The sequence below is a fragment of the Chiloscyllium plagiosum genome, unplaced genomic scaffold (assembly GCF_037043375.1).
Source record: "Chiloscyllium plagiosum isolate Xiang-an unplaced genomic scaffold, Cpla_swu_hap1 HiC_scaffold_16, whole genome shotgun sequence".
Taxonomy (NCBI): Eukaryota; Metazoa; Chordata; class Chondrichthyes; order Orectolobiformes; family Hemiscylliidae; genus Chiloscyllium; species Chiloscyllium plagiosum.
Genome location: NW_028270154.1, coordinates 42222149 through 42237756, shown reverse-complemented (window position 1 = coordinate 42237756; position 15608 = coordinate 42222149). Strand labels below are relative to the sequence as shown.

The 15608-nt window shown below is 41.8% G+C and overlaps 1 protein-coding gene across 1 annotated transcript in view; it reads left to right on the top strand.

Annotated features, from left to right (window-relative positions):
- The window catches only part of LOC122556638 (uncharacterized), a 126370-nt gene that overhangs the window by 55441 nt on the left and 55321 nt on the right, over positions 1 to 15608 (top strand). Inside the window, exons 5-8 of the mRNA XM_087995047.1 lie at positions 1134 to 1187; positions 2732 to 2776; positions 4268 to 4336; positions 10662 to 10760. Of these exons, the coding sequence (XP_087851173.1) occupies positions 1176 to 1187; positions 2732 to 2776; positions 4268 to 4336; positions 10662 to 10760 (225 nt within the window). The 5' untranslated portion in view covers positions 1134 to 1175. The remainder of the gene's footprint in view (positions 1 to 1133; positions 1188 to 2731; positions 2777 to 4267; positions 4337 to 10661; positions 10761 to 15608) is intronic.

Here is a 15608-nt window from a genome sequence, read left to right as displayed (position 1 = left end):
AATAAAGTTGAGTTTTGGGGTAAAGGAGGCATCCTCCTGAAAGGCTTCAACCGTTCATTGCACAATTGAGAATAGAATGTTATTTTGAAACCATTCATATTGAAACATTCCTGTCCCTCTTCTATCCACATTTCCGTGATGGCCACAACATTGTAATCCCAAGTACCAATCCACACCTTAAGTTCACCTACCTTATTTCTGGTACTCCTTGCATTGAAGTATACACACTTGAGCCCATCTCTGTGTCTGCAAGTATTCCCTGTCAGTGCTACCTTCTCCACAGCCTCCCTACATTCTTGGACATCCTGAAAAACAGCTAACCTACTTGCTGGACTACAAGTCCGGATCCCATCCCCCTGCCAAATTAGTTTAAACCCCCCCCCCCCCGAAGAGTGTTAGCAAACCTACCTCCCAGGATATTGGTGCCCTTCTGGTTCGGGTGCAACCCGTCCTGCTTGTACAGGTCCCACCTTCCCCAGAATGCAGTCCAATTGTCCAAATACCTGAAGCCCTCCCTCCTACACCATCCTTGCAGCCACGTGTTCAACTGCACTCTCTCCCTATTCCTTGCCTCACTGTCACGTGGCACCGGCAACAACCCAGAGATGACGACTCTGTCCGTCCTAGCTTCCAGCCTAACTCCCTGAGCTCCTGAACAACCTCTCCACCCCTCTTCCTACCTATGTCAGTTTTGTTTTCCAAAAGCACTTGTTGCTACCTTTTTTGTTGCAGTTTTAATACTGTGGTTTCTGAACAAAAAATGCAGTTTGTGCTGTGGTTCTAAGTTTCATAGACTAAGGTTATCAGGCTATTCACAAATTTGATCAATTCTGCTTTCTTGTGCGTGCAACCCCCCATATCAATACAAATGTAGGAGATATTGTTACTAAATGACTCCATCACAAAAATAGTTAATGAGACTGAAAAATGAACATGAAAACTATAAATCAGCCCTCAGAAATCAAAGTAGTCTTTGAGAAATCTCTGAGCACTTGAAAAATATTTTCAGCCTTGATACGAACATTCAATACAAACATCTTTCTGCTGTTGAGAAACTACGAAAGGGGTCAGTTTGATGGTATGTTTGTTTGCTGAATAGTTTGTGATTGGTACTTGCACGTTCTTTTATCCAGGGAGAAAAAGGCATTGCAGGTGCTCCGGGATTACAAGGGTCAATGGGATTAAAGGTAAATTATAAATTTAGTGTGTTCTGTGAACAGATCTGGGATAGAGCTGGATTGATCCTCCATCAGTGGGTTTCAGTGTAGGGGTGCTCTAAAATCCAGGAGCTGGTCTTCCCATTAGCCACCTGCTGACGATCTATCAGCAACTTTACAACAAGCAAAAGAGGCATCACATGACCCACCCACCCTTGGGGTCACTTTAGGCACAATGGCCACGAGGGACCTTGTCTTGCCCCTGCTACTCTTTTAACTGTGGCGTAGTGTGTGTGAGGGGAGGGAGGGGAAGGAGGACCCACGTCAGCCTGAAGCCCAGTAGCTTTAACTGTCCATTGTGAGGTCAGGCAAGAGGGAATCCAACTTTTTGTGGCTACTCCCAGCTCATCCACCCCCGTTCATCTCCCCCTTTAACCCTCTCCCAGACCTCAAACACCAAAACTCAGATGTCCCTGGGCTCTGAGTTACTGCGAACTGTCATATCATGGATATTACTCCCACCTGGCATTGTAAGGATTACAGAGCTGCTTGATATCTGATTGGCTAGCAGATCTCTAAAGTGGGACTACGCCTTAAGACCACGTGGGGGCAGGAGAGTACAAAAGTTTCTCCTTAAAGCAATAACAATTAATTATCCTTCGAATGTTTACAATAAAAAGTTAAAATACTGTCTATATTATCAGGAAGAATAAATCAGTGTGACATAATGATTAAATACAATCCAATTTAATTAGTTATCAGTAGATATGCTTAATTTATATATTTCATATCGGTCCACTTTCAATGAATTTAGTTCAATTATAGAGAAAAGCAGGGATAGACCACAATGTCAAATGGGATGAGCAGAATTTTTATGAGAAACTTTAACACGAAACTTTAATTATGTCGCTGATAATCAGAAGTGAAAACAAAAGATGAATCAACATTTTCTCAATTTCCTAAACTACAGCAAGACATTTCATCGCCATTATTCCTGGCCAGCACTGCCTCCTCTTTTCAAAATTTCTGTCCTTCTCTATTATTAAGGCCTTTCTCTATCCTGCCTCTGTAAATGCCTCCAGAACAAAGTCGCAGTTTGTATTCTCCACCTCTCCAAACACAACTTACCAAAAGTAAGTGAACCTTTAGTCACTGTACACCACCTTTCTGGAGACCACGGCTTCTCAATCACATTTGGTTGCCCGGATTTTTGCTCCATATCCTCGGCAATACACCCAGGAATGTTTCGTTATGTTAAAGTTGTTGTAGGAACGGATCTGAACATTGCTACGGGAAAACCCAGTAAAGATGTTCCCAAAGACCAAATTTGCCGAAGAAATTGATTTGGCGCCTTACTTGTATTTACTGACAAAATAATTTTGCCGCTCTGGTTTATATTTCTGCACCACTTACAAATCAAAGGAGGCTAGCATTTTGGGCCTAAGAGGGTTAAAAGCTGGCACATAATTTGATTGTCAGAAATTACATAATAAAACACATTGTATTTAATTATGGTTGCACTGAATTAATTCAGTGTTGACAGATTTTAACCAATATCATGGAATTCATTTTAGGGTGAACCTGGCGAGAAAGGTGAAAAGGGACGCTCGGGATTGGATGTAAGTACAGTACAGTAATAGTTTTGTCGAGTTTCTTTGGTGGCAGGAAGCTGCTGCCTGTCTAAAGAGCGCTGCAGCATGTAAAATAACGTCCCCTGTACGTCAAAATAAAGTGTAATTATTTTGTTTTGAAGTAAACCTGTCTGGCAACATCCCACCCTTCCCACCTCAAGGCAGACACGCGCGCACACTGTCGTTCTCTCCCTTGTTCGTTCTCGTACTCGTTCTCTTCCCCCTCTCCAGTTCTCTTCTCTCCCCACCCCACCTCACCCACACCAAGACTTTCCATCACTCCCAGGCGGAAAAGAGGCTGGATATCAATATATTTCCAAGCGAAAGCCCCACTGTCCTGAGGGAACAGACCTCCTCTGTTGTGTAGCATTACTTTGTTGCTGGTTTAAATTGCAAAAATAGTTTTTTGTGCTGAAGTCTCTGTTGTGGGAATAGGCCACACATGCTTCAGATTCAGTGACTGAGCAAAGACCAGCATTAGTCTTAAGTTGCAAATGTCATGAGTAAATCACATATTGTCTACATTTCAAAGCAAGCACATTAAAGAAGATGTCACTGACGTTTCAGGGAAGAAATTTTTGAGCAATTAGTTGTTTCCAAGAAACAGAGAATTTTACTGCGTTGAATCAGACCATTTGGCTTATCACGCAATGTGTAGTATGTGTATGGAATGAGCTGCCAGACGAAGTGGTGGAGGCTGGTACAATTAAAGCATTTAAAAGGCATGTGGATAGGAACATGAATAGAAAGAGTTTGGAGGGCTATGGGTCAAGTGCTGGCAAATGGGACTAGAGTAATTTAGGATATCAAGTCAGCATGGACGGATTGAACTGAAGGATCTGTTTTTGAGCTGTACATCTCTTTGACTCTATGTCTGTCCTGGTTCTTTGAAAAAACTTTTCCAATAGCCCTAATCTACTGATCTTTCTCATAGGTTAGTACTTTTTTTTCCTTTGAAGTATTTATCCAATATCCTTGCAGCTGTTATCATTGAATCTGCTAACGCTGTTATTTTTCAGACAATGTGCTCAAATATTTCTTTCTACAACAATATTCTTTTGAGGCGAATCCTGAAGGACAGTATAGTTGAGTTAATAAAGTTATAAACCAGCCTCCCTGCCAATAGCATGTCGAACACCGTGAGGTGCTTGGTACCTATGCCATGAAACTGCATGATTATCTATTGACTTTCCTGCACTTCATGGATAAATACATATAGTGCTTTTTACCACTTTAACTGGTGTCCACAGTCTTTGAAAAGTTTCAGATTTATTTTGTGTTCTGGATGTATTACTGGTATGAAGGAAGGTGAGGGGCCACAAAATGCATTGAGAGAAGCATGGGATGAACACTATCTCTTGGGTGTATCGGGAGTTTAGAAGCTACCTTGTCCATGTTTGTACTGAAAGTCTTTTGAACTGAATTTCTCATGCCGTTTAACTAATACTTTCTGTGTATTTATTATCAACTTGTATGAAGGGTCAAAAAGGTGAACCAGGAACAACAGAGATAATAGACTACGACGGAAAAATTCAACAGGCTCTACAGGTAGTGTTTTCACAGTAAATATGAATAAGAGTGTGTGAAAGGAAATACCAACATTGGAATTAGCAGCTGGAGTCAGCCATTTGCCACTCTTGCTTACTCCACCATTTAACATGATCATAGCTGGTCTAATTGTGACCCAACTCCACATTCTCATGTACCACTGAAAACTACTAACCCCTTGTTTGTCAAGAATCTATTTACTTCCACTTTAAACATAATTAATGACCCATCTTCCACCACTCTCTTGGTGAAAGCTGGGGGTGGGGGGTTAGTACCAAGGATTCACAATTTTCTGAGAGAAGAAAAATCCTCCTCATTCCAGTCTGAAATGGAAGACCCCTGATCACTAAAGTATGTGTCATCGATCTAGCCTCTCCCATAAGGAGAAATATCCTTGCTGCATCTATCCTATTAGGTCCCCTTGGGATCATTTATGTCTCAATAAGATCATCTTTCTTTCTTCTAAACTCTTATGGAAAGAGGCCCAGTCTGTTCAACCTTTCCTCATAAGATAATCCCCCCACCCCAGGTAGCAAGTGAGTGTACCTTCTCTGAACCACCTCTAAATTTACATCCTTGCTTAAATAAGCAGACCAATACTGTACACACTATCCCCAGTGTGGCCTCACCAATGCTCTTTGCTACTGAAGCAAAATATCCGTACTGTTATATTCTTTTCCACTTGGAATGAAGAACAACACTCCATTTGCCTTCCTAATCACTCTTTCTACCTACATGCTAACTTTTTAAGATTCATACTGTACTCAGGCACACAAGTCATTCTGTACCTCAGAATTCTGCAATCGCTCTCTATTTAGATAATACACTTGCACGTTTTCCCACATGTTCCACTTGCCAAAGGTTTGCCCACTGAATTGACTTCACTACATCCCTATGTAGCCTCCTTATGGACATCTTCATACTTACTTTCCTACCTACCCATGTATTCACTGCCTTCTTCCAAGTCACTGGTATAAATTGTTAATAATTGCGACACCTACCCAGGTCTGTGGTATGCCAGTCATCACATCTGACAATCCAAAAATGACACATTTTGCAATCACTCTACATTCTATTGACCAACCAATCTTACAATCATGCTAATATGTTAACCCAATGCCATGCATTCTTATTTTTTCTAGTAGGCCTTGATATTAGCTTCTCAAATGGCTTCTAAAAATCTAAGTGCATTCACCAGTTCCCCTTTGTCCATGTTGCTTGTTACTTCCTCTAAATAACTCAAAAGAAATGAGTAAAATAGGATTTCCCTTTCACAAAGCCATGTTGACTCTGCCTGATTGGAGTAAGAGTTTCTAGGTGCCCTGCTATAACCTTTCCAGTAATGGATTTTAGCATTTTCTCGATGAAAGATGTTAGCTTAACAGTGTTTTCTTTCTGTCCCCATCCTTTCCTGAATAGAAGAGTCACATTAACTACTTTTCACTCTGGGACCTTTCAGAGTTCGTGGAAGATTGGAATTAAAACCAATGCACCTATCATCTCAGCAGTCACTTCCTTTCACATCTTGGATGAAATCCATCAGGACCAGGGAACTTGTCAGAGTTTACTTCTGATGATTTTCTTGGAACCATTTCCCTGCTGTTTGTTTTTCTTTCCCCTTCTGATTAGAATAGATTAGATTCCCTCTAGTGTGAAAACAGGCCCTTCAGCCCAACCAGTCCACATCGACCCTCCGAAAAGTAACTCACCCTGACCCATTTCCCTCTGACTAATGTACCTCATTCTATGGGCAATTTAACATGGCCAATTCACCTGACCTGCACATCTTTGGACTGGTTCACAATTATTTCTGGAATGTTATTTGTATCCTCTGCAGTGAAGACAGACACAAAATATGTGTTCAATTTATTTGTCATTCCCCTACTTTCCATTATTAATTCCCATACTTTACGTGTTATTTTTAAATACCTGTAGAAGCACTTCATATGTTTTTATATTTTTAACTAGCTTTCTCTACCTACTCAAACTTTCCCTTTCTTGTTAATCTTTTAACCATCCTTTCTGTTCTTTGTCTTGTGACCTGCCATTCATCTTTGCAGAATTATACATCTTTTCTTTAAATTTGATGCTTACTTTAACTTCTTCATTTAGTCATGAACGGTGTGTCTTCCCTTTAAAATCTTTCTTTCACAATGGAATGTATCTTTGAGTGTTCTGAAATATTTCCAAAAATGTCTTCCATTGTATCTCCAATGACCTATCCCTTTAAAATAGTTTTTCCAATTCATTTTAGCTAGCTCTGAATTCATGTCAGATATCCTGAATCTTGACACTAGCCAGACAACATTATAGTTTGCACTCTATCTCTGTATCCATGCCCCTGACTACTATACTAGCCCCTACTACCACTACACTCCTATTAATTCTCCCACTTCAATGGCTTGCTGTACCATAGTGCCATTTTCAGTTTTCTCATCCATTTTGCAGCCATTGCTTTCATATAGGCAGACTGCAGGAACCTCAAAAATGTTCTGCAACTGCAAAGGCTGAGGCTCCTCCATCTCCTGGGTCTCCATAGCCATCTCATTCACAGTCAGACCCTCTAGCCCTGACAAAATCAGTAGATGCTTTCCTAAAGAATGTGCCCCTAAAGAATGGGGGGGAGAAAGTGTCCAGATAGTTTTCCTGTGCTCTGTTGCATTAGATGTCTGCAGCTTAGGCTATAGCTCATAAACTCTGAGCTGAGGCTCCTTGAGCCACATTCACTTACCAACAATGTTTGCCCCGGATCATACTGTTGTCCAGGGACTGTCACATTTTGTAGTTGCAACACATCACCTGCCCTGCCATCTTTTATTGTCTGTATTTATTATATTAATTTATTTACAATTAATAAGCACTACTAATCCCTAAGCTGATACAAAATAATAACAAAATCTCATTATGTGTTGAACTGAAACCAGGATTGAAATTTTTTTAAAATTTTTAACAGATATTAATGATTTTTGAGAAGATTTGTAGCTCAGGCTGATGATAAGTATATAAGTTAGCTCGATGAGCTTTTCACCAGAGACTCACTGATAATATTACCGAGTATGGTGACGAAACATCTGAAAACAAACCTTCAAGCTCGGCATGCTAACTTACATACTTATATTCAAAACATCTTATTGACTCCCAGGTCTTTTTTAACTTGCTTTTTAAGCAGCAGTAGTAACAGCTTTATTATTGTGATCTCTATTCAGCACTACCAAAGGTGTCTGCCATTATACTCCAGGGTGAGAGTGCTACTTAGAAAACTGAGGTCTTTTTAAAATAGATGCTTGTGGTATCTTTTTATTCAGCTTTTCCTTTTGATTTGATCCACTATGCAAACATCCCAACAAAAATCAAATTGTTTATTGCGATTCAGATCAGAATGCTTTCTTGTGTTATGTTCCTCTAATACTAGAACAGCCTTTTTTTTTAAGTAATTGTCTTAAAGAAACTGGTTCAATTTATAAAACTCTAAAATTTCAATCATTTACAAAGTTGCAGCTCAGCAGCAGTTATACATTGGAAATCTAGGTTTAATTTAAGCAAATTAGCACAAACTTTTGCTGTTATTGGCCAATCCTCAGATATCCACGGTAGGTAGGACTCAGCAAATGTACAGTATTTGATTTCTAAAAAAAAAATTATGCTGTTTGACAGAAAATATTCAATGAATTTGATTATATACTTTAATATTAAAGCTGTTAATGTTTCCTTTAAATAAACACCAATACATGAGTGTGCATGTCATATTCATCCAGTTATTTTAACCATTTATCATTGTCATTAACTATCCAGTCTGCAAACCTTTTATTTTCTATTGTGATTTTTGATTGTTTTTCCAGCAGCATTTCCAAAGAAGTAAGTCAAATAGATAATCAATATCTACCCTCATCCAACAACAATTGCTTTAATAATTGCAATGAATTTTGGAAATAAACTGATCTTTTAATTATCACTTATTACCTGTGTTGTTAGTTTAAAAATATGAAGTTATTAATTGTTGGTCCTAAGGAGACCAGAATTTAATATGAGTGAGGGGAGCCCCATCCACTAGCTGGAGAACTGGCAGGACTCCCGCATTGTGATTCTCTCGGAGGGTAATGATGCTATTCCAAGATGATTAAGTTTGGCCTGGGCAGCATTGGGTCTCCTGTCAGATTGAACCCCCAATAGAGATAGAGGTCTCACCTCTGGGAGTTGCCAGCTACTCCAACACCGGCATCAGGAGCACCACCACAATCTGTGGCCTTCAGTAGACATCACTGATAGAAATCTATCAGAATAGTGTGTGATTGGAATGGTGGTTGCAGAACAAAGCGTCAGGATCAGAAACAGGGAATGGTTTCCTATGGAGCACACATCTCCCCAGTACGGAGACCCTCAACCAGACTAAGTGCCTGTAAATCTGGGCCCCTACCCACAAAGCTGCTGGCAAAGCTGACAGGTTGAATATCAGCGATATGGTGGGTCACTGACAGTGAGTAGTCCTTCAGAGGTCACTGAGGGGCCATGCGGACAAGAAATCTGCCTACGAGCCTTCCCAGCCAAACTTTGATAAAAGGTATGAAAATGTAGAACGTGTTTGACTCATGGGCAAGGACCATCCAAATGGATAATGACAAGTCCATTTATGTTCCAAATTAGAACAAGAAAGTGTCATGCAACAAGGCTAGGAGGCAGGTAATAAATGTGAGAACAGGGCAGTTGAAGGAATAACTCTAACTGGAGTTGGCAACATTATCGCATAGACACACCATCAGCTAACCATTGTAGACATGCCAGTGTGATGATAATATAGGGTGTAGGTTTGCTCGCTGAGCTGTAGGTTTGATATCCAGATGTTTCATTACCTGGCTAGGTAACATCATTAGTGGCGACCTCCAAGTGAAGCGAAGCTGTTGTCTCCTGCTTTCTATTTATATGTTTGTCCTGGATGGGGTTCCTGGAGTTTGTGGTGATGTCATTTCCTGTTCGTTTTTTGAGGGATTGATAGATGGTATCTAGTCTTTGTGTTTGTTTATGGTGTTGTGGTTGGAGTGCCAGGCCTCTAGGAATTCTCTGGCATGTCTTTGCTTAGCCTGTCCCAGGATAGATGTGTTGTCCCAGTCGAAATGGTGTTTTTTTTCATCCGTGTGTAGGGCTACGAGGGAGAGAGGGTCGTGTCTTTTTGTGGCTAGCTGGTGTTCGTGTATCCTGGTGGCTAACTTTCTTCCAGCTTGTCCTACGTAGTGTTTGTGGCAGTCCTTGCATGGAATTTTGTAGACAACGTTGGTTTTGTCCATGGGTTGTACTGGGTCTTTTAAGTTTGTTAGTTTTTGTTTGAGTGTGTTGGTGGGTTTGTGTGCTACTAGGATTCCGAGGGGTCTTGGTAGTCTGGCTGTAATTTCTGAAACTTCTTTCATGTATGGTAAGGTGGTTAGGGTTTCTGGCTGTGTTTGGTCTGCTTGTTGTGGTTTGTTCTTGAGGAATCTGTGGACTGTATTTTTTGAGTATCCGTTTTTCTTGAATACTTTGTATAGGTGGTTCTCCTCTGTTTTCCGAAGTTCATCTGTGCTGCAGTGTGAGGTGGCTCGTTGGAATAGTGTTCTGATACAGCTTCATTTGTGTGTGTTGGGATGGTTGCTGGTGTAGTTAAGTATTTGGTCAGTGTTTTTCGGTTTTCTGTATATGATGATATGTGATTTAGGGTGTAGGTGATGTGTGATGATATGATATGTGATGATAATGTCTCAGACCATTTGGAATGAGATAACTACACTTGCTCCCTACATCTCAAAAGTTTTATGAAAATATCTTTGGTATGGGTGACCTGCTCCACTTACTGAAGGAATAGAGTAAAAAGTGGCCTGCTCTCTAACCTCTTTTACACATCCAACAGCCACCATGCACTGTAGCTGGTGTCTGGTGGATGGAAGGTGCCATGCCTTGGTAGAGGGGCAATGATAGGTAATAGGAAGTGTTTGGAGGTCATGAAGTGGACCGGATGGAGTAGTGAATGAGAGCTGCAGGGCTTTTTTTTTGTAAAGCTGGGACAAAGACTTGAGCACTGAGGTGGAACTTCACAACAAGCACCAATCCCATGGCTGCATATGACCTTTCTCTGGGTTAGCTGGCATCTGACCCACCCCACCCCATCATTTAAGATCCCCAGAGATGGTACTTCCAAAAAGAAGGCACAAAACTGGGATCTTTCCCGACTGCTGTATCCTCAAGGATGAAAATCCAATCAATCATCTTAACATGCATATGCGTTAAGGTGAGGCGGTTTATATATGAGCGTACAATTGTAGTATTGTGTTTTCTGAGATATGTGTTTCATATATTTTAGGGTATAATTGGGCCTAAAGGAGAATCAGGAATCCCAGGAGTCCCAGGAATTCCAGGACAGAAAGGTGAAAAAGGAGACATTGGGTCCTCTGGTCCACCTGTGAGTGTCTATCTGAAAGCTCTCATTTCTTAAAGATGACAGTATATCCTGATACATAAATAAGATGTCAGATATCAATAAATAAAAGCTATGAAGACATCCAGTGAAGCATACAAATTGACAGTAGCTCCAGCTCTAATTTTTTTTTTCACTTCTACAAGTCCACCTTTACTTCTCCTATCTCAAATCTACTGACCCTGAAACAGCATCACTCCTAACTGCTCGACTAATCAGATTATCTGGTTACCTACTTCATTGTTTTTATGTGGGGCCTTGTTTCATCCAAATTGTATACTGCATCTCCTCCAGTACGACAGCGACTGTACTTCAAAACTACATTCTGTATAAAAGTAGTTTGGAATATTCTGAAGTCAGGAAATGTACTATATAAGTTGCTATCCTTTTCTTCAGAGCCATACCTGGCTGAAGCCTTCACATCAGGCACATAATGTCAATTGCAATCACTGCAAGGCTAATCATCATCAATGTGACTCTCAATCTGGTGGGAAGTGGACTTTGCCAAACAAAGGTACAGCTATCTGTCTATTCCTAAATGGAACTACCCACTTTATGATAGCAAACACAGGCTGATAAATTAAACAAAAGAATTTTGTAACAGAAGCCGGACCCTGAATAACCATCTCTATGACAACGTGGCATGCTTTGAATGATTCAACCAGTGCTATGTTTACTTTTCATAAACCATGTGATTAATTCATCCTGTTCATGAAGTTTACAGTTTATTCTCCCAAGCTCACTGACTCCATTGCAGGCTTAGAGATCAACTTTGATGTTGCAAGACAAACACAGATTTACCTTTTTAAATGTAAAAAATTCCAAGCTTGTTTCAATTGCATTTACTAGAGAGTTACTTATTGATTTATCAATCTTTTATTTGTCTCAGTAAAGATGTAGCCAGTGAATGAGGTGAGCAATGGTGAGTCATTTGGGAAAAGATGGCAACATTGGAAAGACAAGATTCTTAACAGCGATAAATAAAAAAATCAAGTTTTCTACCTGCAGTTTGAACACTGACATGCAAATCTTTCCTAGTGAGCAGCAGAAACCTATTTGCATGCATGGCTTGCTTTTGCAAACCAGCATCTTTCATTGCAATGATGCTGCCAGGTCTCTGTACACCAGTAAAGACACCCATCTCATGCATTGGGATTAAAACCAGAAAGTGCTGGAGAAAGCAACAGATCTGGCAGCACCTGTGCGGTGGAAACAGAGTTAATATTTCAAGATTCTTCTTTGGAACTGAAAAGGGCTAGAAATTTTTTTTTAATACTGTTGCTAATGGAAGAGGAGGAGCAAGAGGAACTGATGGTGAGGATGCCTGGAGCAAAAGATAAAAGGAGGACTAATGGTAGTAAAGGAGAGATAGAGATGTAAAAGTATGTGTTCACGATAGCTGTGAACAGCAGCAAATAGGTTTACTCTCAATAGACAGGATCTATGTCATCAAGACATGGTCATGATGTGGAGTTGCCTGTGTGAGACTGGGATAGACAAGGTCAAAGGTCAGGTGACACCAGGTTATAGTCCAACAGGTTTATTTGAAATAACAAGCTTTTGGAGCATTGCCCCCTCGACAGGTGAAGTTTGATCACGACGTGGTGGTGGAGGGAAATCAAAGTCCAGAATTGTTCATGCTCTGAAGTTGTTGAACTCTGTTAAGTCCTGAAGGCTGTAAACTGAGGTGTTGTTGTCTAGCTTATGTTAGGCTTCTCTGGAGCACTGCAACAGGCCTAGGATGGAAATGCACGAGAGAAAGGTGGCTTATTGAAATGGCAAGCAACTGGTAAGGTTAGAGTTCATTCATGTGGACAGAATGGACGTGTTCTGCAAAACAGTCACCTAGTCCATATTTAGTCTCATCAATGCAAAGACCATCAATGCACCTTGTGAACAGTAGACTGTACAAGAAGTACAAGTTAATCACTGCTTCACCTATGTCTGAGGCCTTGGAAAATGAGGGAGGAGGTAAAAGGGCAAGTTTTAGCCTTTGATTGCATGGTAAGGGAGGATGTGTTTTGGGATGGCTCCTGCTAGAGGGAGTGGAAATGGCAAAGGATGAGGTGGGAAGTGAGGACTACAGGAAGCCCTATCATTGTTCTGGGAAGGAGGGGAAGGGCTGGGGACAAAAGTGCAAAATATGAGCCAGCCTTGGCTGAGTGGTCTGTCAGCTGTGGTGATGGGGAGAATCCTCAGTTCAGCAAAAAGGAGCACTTGTCCTGTGGAAGGTGGCATCATCACAACAGATGCAATGGAGATTGAAAAACAGAGAATTTAATGAAGTCTTTGCAGAAGCAGGGTGTCAGAAAGTATAGTTAAGATAATTCTGGCTTTGTTATGAGTATTGGTAGAGACCTTTATCTGCAGAGAAGACAAGAAAAACAAAAGAAAAGTCAGGGATGGAATCCTCACTCCCCACTAAAGAAGGTGAGGAAGGAATGATAATGAGAAGCAAAATTGATGAATCTGAGCAGGATGCATCTTTCAGCTCCTTACTAGCTCTCTTTTTGCACCTACTCAGATGCTCACTGCACATCTACCCCATCTTTTTGTACCTTGCCTCATTCAGAACTTCGAGGCTAACAGTACTTAGAGTCATAAAGGTGTACAGCATGGAAATAGACCCTTTGGTCCAATTCATCCATGCTGACCAGATATCCCAACCTAATCTAGACCCATTTGCCAGCACTTGACCCATATCACTCTAAACGCTTCCTATTCATATACCCATCCAATGCCTTTTAAATGCTGCAATTGTACCAGCCTCCTCCACTACCTCTGGCAGCTCATTCCATATATGCACAAGCCTCTGTGCGACAAAATATGACCCTTAGGTCCCTTTTATATCTTTCCCCTTTTGTCCTCCACCTATGCCCTCAAGTTGTGGACTCCCCCACCCCCAGGGAAAAACCTTTTGTCTGTTTACCCTATCTGTGCCCCTCATGATTTTATAAGCCTCTACAAGGTCACTCCACAGCCTCCAAAGCTCCAAGATAAAAAGCCCCAGCCTGTTCAGCTTCTCCCTAGAGTGCAAATTCTCCAACGCTGGCAACATCCTTGTAAATCTTTTCTGAACCCTTTCAAGTATCACAACATCCTTCCCATAAGAAGTAGAGCAGAATTGCATGCAATATTCCAAAAGTGGCCTAACCAATGTCCTGTACAGCCACAACATGACCTCCCAACTCCTGTACTCAATACTCTGACTAATAAAGGAAAACATACCAAATGCCGCCTTCACTATCCTATCTACCTGTGACCCTACTTTCAAGGAGCTATGTACCTGCACTCCAAGATCTCTTTGTTCAGCAACACTCCCAAGGACCTTACCATTAAGTGTATAAGTCCTGCTAAGATTTTCTTTCCCAAAATGCAGCACTTCGCATTTATCTAAATTAAATTCCATCTGCCACTTCTCAACTGATTGGCCCATCTGATCAAGATCCTGTTGTACTCTGAGATGACCTTCTTAACTGTCCACTACACCACCAATTTGGTGACATCAGCAAACTTACTAACTATATCTCTTATGCTTATATCCAAATCATTTATATAAATGATGAAATGTACTGGACCTAGCACTGATCCTTGTGGCACTCCACTGGTCACAGGCCTCCAGTCTGAAAAGCAACCCTCCACCACCACCCTCTGTCTTCTATCTTCGAGTCAGTTCTGAATCCAAATGGTTAGTTCTCTCTGTATTCCATGAGATCTCACCTTGCTAACTAGACCTCCATGGGGAACCGTGTCAAACGCCTTACTGAAGTCTCTGAAGTCCACGTAGATCATGGTCGAGCGTGTGGTGCTGGAAAAGTACAGCTGGTCAGGCAACATCCGAGGAGCAGGAAAATTGACATTTCAGGCAAAAGCCCTTCATCAGGAATGAGGCTGGGAGCCTCGGAGGTGGAGAGATAAATTGGAGGGGGGTGGTGTTGGGGGGACAATAGATGAGAGTGCAATAGATCATTGGAGGTGGGGGTAATGGTGACAGGTCAGAGGGGAGGGTGGAGCAGATAGGTGGGAAGGAAGATTGACAGGTGGGACAGGTCATGAGAGTGGTGCTGAGCTGGAAGGTTGGAACTGGGATAAGGTGAGGGGTGGGGAAATGAGAAAACTCGTGAAATCACCATTGATGCCATGGGGTTGGAGAGTCCTGAGGCGGAGGATGAGGCACTCTTTCTTCAGGCATCAGGTGGTAAGGGAGTGGCGATGGAGGAAGCCCAGGACCTGCATGTACTCGGCGGAGTGGGAGGAGGAGTTGAAGTGTTCGGTCATAGGATGATGGGGTTGATTGGTTCGTTCAGGTGTACCAAAGATGTTCTTTGAAATGATCTGCAAGTGTCTCCCCCATATAGAGGAGAACGTATCGGGAGCAATGGATACAGTAAGTGACATGTGTGGAAGTGCAGGTGAAACTTTGATGGATGTGCCTTGGACAGAGGTGGGGGTGGGGGTGGTGTGGGCATAGGTTTTGCAATTCCTGCAGTGGTAAGGGACGGTGCCGGTAGGGGAGTGCGGGTTGTTGGGGGGGGCGTGGACCTGACGAGGTAGTCGTGGAGGGAACAGTCTTTACAGAAGGTGGATAGGGTTGGGAGGGAAATATATCCCTGGTGATGGGGTCCGTTTGTAGGTGGTGGAAATGGCAGCGGATGATGCAATATATACGGAGATTGGTGGGATGGAAGGTGAGGACCAGGGGAGTTCTGTCCTTGCTGCAGTTGAAGGGATGGAGTTGGAAGGTAGGCGTGCGGGAAGTGGATGAGATATGCTGGAGGGAATTATCAACCATGTAGGATGGGAAATTGCAGTCTTCAAAGAAGGAGGTCATTT